A 4,827-nucleotide genomic window follows, 5' to 3' on the forward strand; every position below is an offset into this window, starting at 1 on the left:
ATAACTCCCATACAATCTTCAATGAGTTCTCCCAAAGGAGGAAAAACGACATTGCATACATAGTCAGTCCACAGAAAACCAGTTGATAAAGATAATGATCATTATGTCTGTATATTCATATAAGATAAGATTAAACTTAATAAATTTAATTTACATCTCTAGTCGATTAAAATACCGTTTATAAACAGTAATTAACAAACAAGAACAATCTCACTATCATTCGGTTCTCCATCTAATTAGATTAAACATGAATAGTTTCCGTAAATATCTGGTACTATATTTATTGCTTGTACTGAAAACGATGCAACAAAAACAAAAAAATCCCAGTGCCCAAAAACCTTGATTTCATCATGTTTCATCATCAGGAAACAGCAAGTCTTAGTGTCATAAAGATCGACCACGACACAATCTGGAATTCCCATATTAATGATATCATGAGAGTGAGAGCTAGTGAGACGAAGAAAAGAAGCTAGTTCCATGAAAACATGTTAAACAAAAAACCAAATATAGAAAAAAGAAAAAAAAGAAAAACAAATATGGAAGATGGAAGATGGAAACCCCAACTATTACAAGAGAAGAAAAAAGAACATTATAACTAAATTGTTGCGCATATGGTTGCTGACCTTTGTTTGTTTATGATCGAAATGAAGCTATCTAATTAACCAGATCCAAAATAAACAAACCGCCACTCAATCATCCGATCCAAATCAGAAAGGATTATTATTGTTCGATCGTCCACCTGAACTGCTTCCTTCACCCCATCCATCAACAGGTAACTGACCATTTGGAGGCATGCTCAACGGTAAGTTGAAGAACGGTAGCCCAGAAGACGGGTCTGGAAAAGGGTGGTTGCTGTTGATTCCACCACCGCCGTTGCCGTCTGCTTGAGAAGATGGTGGCTGAATCTGAAGCCCATCAACTGCCGTCGACTCTTCGTCTTCCAGTGGTAATCTCTCGTAGGCGACATTTGTAAAGGATGAAGCGATAACGATGACTGGCCCAGCAGCGGTCAACTCTCCCATCACGTTCCCACCCACCACTTGTCCCTGTCCGCCGGCCAAGAATATGGTAAGGCTGGTGGCCCCTGGTGGTGCAGGCGGAGGCAAGAAAGAACCCGACAGAGACAAGATCTCAAACCGACCTTGGAGGGCTATTACTGACCCCGGAGCTGATGGCTGCCGGAGACTGACGTTGGTAACGGTGCCGCTTCCAGATAATATGCAGATCCCACGTTGTCTCCGCCTTGCATACGTTGCTATAGATTCAAAGACATCGTACCCGTTGCTGATTTCCAATATATGAGCTCTGAGCGTGTTGGCACTCTCTCTTGTAATAATGACCGGAGGCTTTGGCTTGTTCTTTGATCCAGGTGGACGACCTCTCGGCCGCCGGCCAACTATGTCGCCTGGTCCACCGCCAGCACCACCACCTGAGTTAGGAGAGATGAGGTCAAGACCCTGATTATCCCCACCGTCATCCTCCTCATGATGCTGAAAGTTTTCGGAGGAAAAGCTGGTGGTGGTGATGCTGTTGTGGTTGACTGGTTGGAAGTTGCAAGTCAGCACGATGGAGTTGATGATGAATATAACGAGAAGCTGTGCCTAAATCTAAACCCGCCATGGATTATACAATTTATGAAAAGAAAAACACAGTCAGAAGCAACAGAAACCAAGAAAATTATAAAAAAAATGAATGTTTATTTAAAATAATATGATTATATAAAGGAAATTATAGAAAAACAAAGATCTGGATGGTGAACCCTAGAGATTAGAAAACAATGGGGGATATGATATGAGTGCAGCGAAAGGGAAGAGAGAAAGAGGTGATAGGGGGACAAACGCAGTCATTTCTCACAAGCTAAAAGTTCAAATATACGCATAAACAATTACAAACTTCATATTTAAATACTTTGTTTTTATATCAATAATTTTGCTGGGTTTCAAGAAAGGGAGTGTTTTCTTTAATTAAAATATTCATTTAAATTATTTGTTCGATCTAATGAAAACTAAAAAGATAAAACTTTGAAATTGGTATAAGTAATAAGTAGTTTGTAAAAAAAATGTAATAGTATTCAAACTACAAAAATCAAAAAATAATCATGGTTTTGGGTTTTGGAATACTTGAAAGGACCATTTTGCATTTTTAATTTGGTTTTTGTATTTTTTTTAAATGTTTTTTAATATTTTTTAATTAAAAATAAGAAATTAGACCCACTCCACCCGTACTCCACCCCACCCCTATGAGTACGTCTCTCTCTCTCTCTCTCTCCTCTCCTCTCTCTCCTCTCTCTCTCTCTCTCCTCTCTCTCCTCTCCTCTCTCTCTCTCTCTCCTCTCTCTCTCTCTCTCTCTCTCTCCTCTCTCTCTCTCTCCTCTCTCTCTCTCTCTCTCCTCTCTCTCCTCTCTCTCTCTCTCTCTCTCTCCTCTCTCTCTCTCTCTCTCTCTCTCTCCTCCTCTCTCTCTCTCTCTCTCCTCCTCTCTCTCTCTCTCTCTCCTGAAAATTGAGAATATTTATTTCTCTCTTCGATCTCTCTACTTAGTTTGTATCTCAAACCCAAAAAATCAAGGCACTTGATGTTGATTTTCAACCCACTGATTTTACACCCAAATAAAAGGTGGAGATCAATACTTGAATGGAAAACTCATCGGAAAATTAGAAAGTTGCAATTAAAAAAACACGCACAAATGAATTCCTAATGAACAACCTTACTCATTTATGAACCTTTCTCTAACGTTGTACCGATTTCTAGTTATCTAAAACAAGCGACACATGTAAATCAATAATCTTTTTAGCCCGCCATGCATTTGTTAAAATGCGAAAGAAAGGTAAATTATCCTCTATGCAAGAGTAGGATTGACAATGAATGCTTTAATATGAAGAATGTGGATAGCGGTATTGTGGCATCGTCTCTATTTATATTGAAGCCAAATTACCAAGAATTTTTACAATTAATGTTTAGATTTTTCAAACAAGCATTGCAAAACTAAATCATTAATTTGTATTTTGTGAGTATGTGGATGTTGTGAATAGAAACATGAGAGAGGATATTGGCATAGTAGAAGCGTAAAGTACTTACCTTCACATACGAAAGCAAAGTTGTGTACAATCAAGAATTCAATCAAGTATTGATTTCATAACGTGAATGAATATGTGACCTAAATAAATTTGTTTAAGTACTCATTAGTCCGGAAGGAATCAAAGTTTACAACGCACAAATGAAAGAAGGTGAAAAAGCTGGTTAAAAATAGCCTATGCTACATCATTATTTATAGTGTTATCAACTGACACGAAACATACAAGGAGACTACGACATTAAGTACACAAAAAACTAATGATCCATGAAATACATAGATATATATAAGTTACGTAAACATCGGTAAAGACAACATGACTACCTTTGACATTAAGATCGTAAGACCTCGCTATTAAATATCTTTACAATATCATGTACTCTACATTCTCTCCCTATGTGAAGAGTAGGGTTGTAAACGAACCGAACGAACACGAACGATGCTTGTTCATGTTCGTTCGTTTAAGTTAGCCGAACAAATAAACAAACATGAATAGATAAAAGAACGAGTTTTCTTGTTCATGTTCGTTCATTTAATAAATGACATTGTTCATGTTCGTTCGTTTATGTCCGTGAACATGCTAAACGAACATAAATGAACAAAGATAAAAAAAACATAAATGAAGATATACGAACATAAATGAATATATAATACACTAATGTAATCAAATACAATTAAGCATACGTGAACATGAAATAAACTTATATGAACAAACATAAACGAATGTAAACGAACAACATAAACAAACGTTCATGAACATAATTGAACGAATAAAACAACTGTTCATGTTCGTTCGTTTAAATAAACGAATGATATTTTGTGTTCATGTTCGTTCGTGTATTAAATAAACGAACATCCCACCGAACGGTTCACGAATAATTTGCTGAACGTTCAGTTCGTTTGCAGCCCTAGTGAAGATTATTCAACTCTTCATACTGAAGGTATTATGTTTACAACTTCCATCAATGTCTTCCTAATCTCCGAAGACCAACAAATATTCTTCCTTATCTCATGTCTTTCAACATCAAAATTATTTTGGCAATTAACAATTTTGAGCATGAGGTTGCTTAAGTTCGTTATTGAATACATATCCTTCACATCTCCGTAGAAGAAATGTTTCCTTTGTTTTCCCTTTACTTTCCTCCCTTAAAACACTACACCCAAAGGCTTCAAGATTATCTCCCCATCTTCATATTGCTCTAAATCCACCCCATCAATTGTTGACTTAGGATTTGTGACAACTAGGAAAAAGTTTGTCACTAACCACCGCTAGAAATTATCATAGACAAATAAATGTATTAGAGTATCAATATAATATTTCATTTTATAAATAAATATGATTGAGTATACTCTTACATATAAAAATAAATCAACTCATAGGCTCGAAAATGAGTGTCCAAAAAGTCGTATCATCTTCTAAATTGGTTAACATATTCGGAAAGTTCACGACGACGTGATTTTAGGGATATAAGCTTCATAAAAACCTAACTTCGATTGGAAGAGTTATGATTTTTATAAAAAGTAAAATCAACCGCATAATTAAAATTATTAACGTCAAAATATAATTAAAAGATCGGTCGAGTTTTGGCTCGTGTCACCAAAAGGAGGGTCGTAGTAATCCCCGAGATAAAAGCTTTAATACAAAGAACGCCGAAAATGGACCCCATATGAGAAAGATATGATTTTTTATAAAATCATTTAGTTATACCCCCATTAGGTCAGAACACGAAAGCCAAAACTATCTAAAACAACATAAA

At 36.3% G+C, this 4,827-nt stretch overlaps 1 protein-coding gene across 1 annotated transcript; it reads right to left on the reverse strand.

The window, feature by feature from the left end:
- Positions 1 to 327: 327 nt before the first annotated feature.
- LOC111889466 (AT-hook motif nuclear-localized protein 23) lies at positions 328 to 1,869 on the reverse strand. Its single transcript, XM_023885613.3, is given in 2 exon segments — positions 328 to 1,538; positions 1,540 to 1,869. Coding segments are annotated over 2 exon segments (912 nt in total). The 5' UTR covers positions 1,621 to 1,869; the 3' UTR covers positions 328 to 707.
- Between the last annotated feature and the right edge of the window lie 2,958 nt (positions 1,870 to 4,827).

This window comes from Lactuca sativa, chromosome 6, assembly GCF_002870075.4.
Source record: "Lactuca sativa cultivar Salinas chromosome 6, Lsat_Salinas_v11, whole genome shotgun sequence".
NCBI lineage: Eukaryota > Viridiplantae > Streptophyta > Magnoliopsida > Asterales > Asteraceae > Lactuca > Lactuca sativa.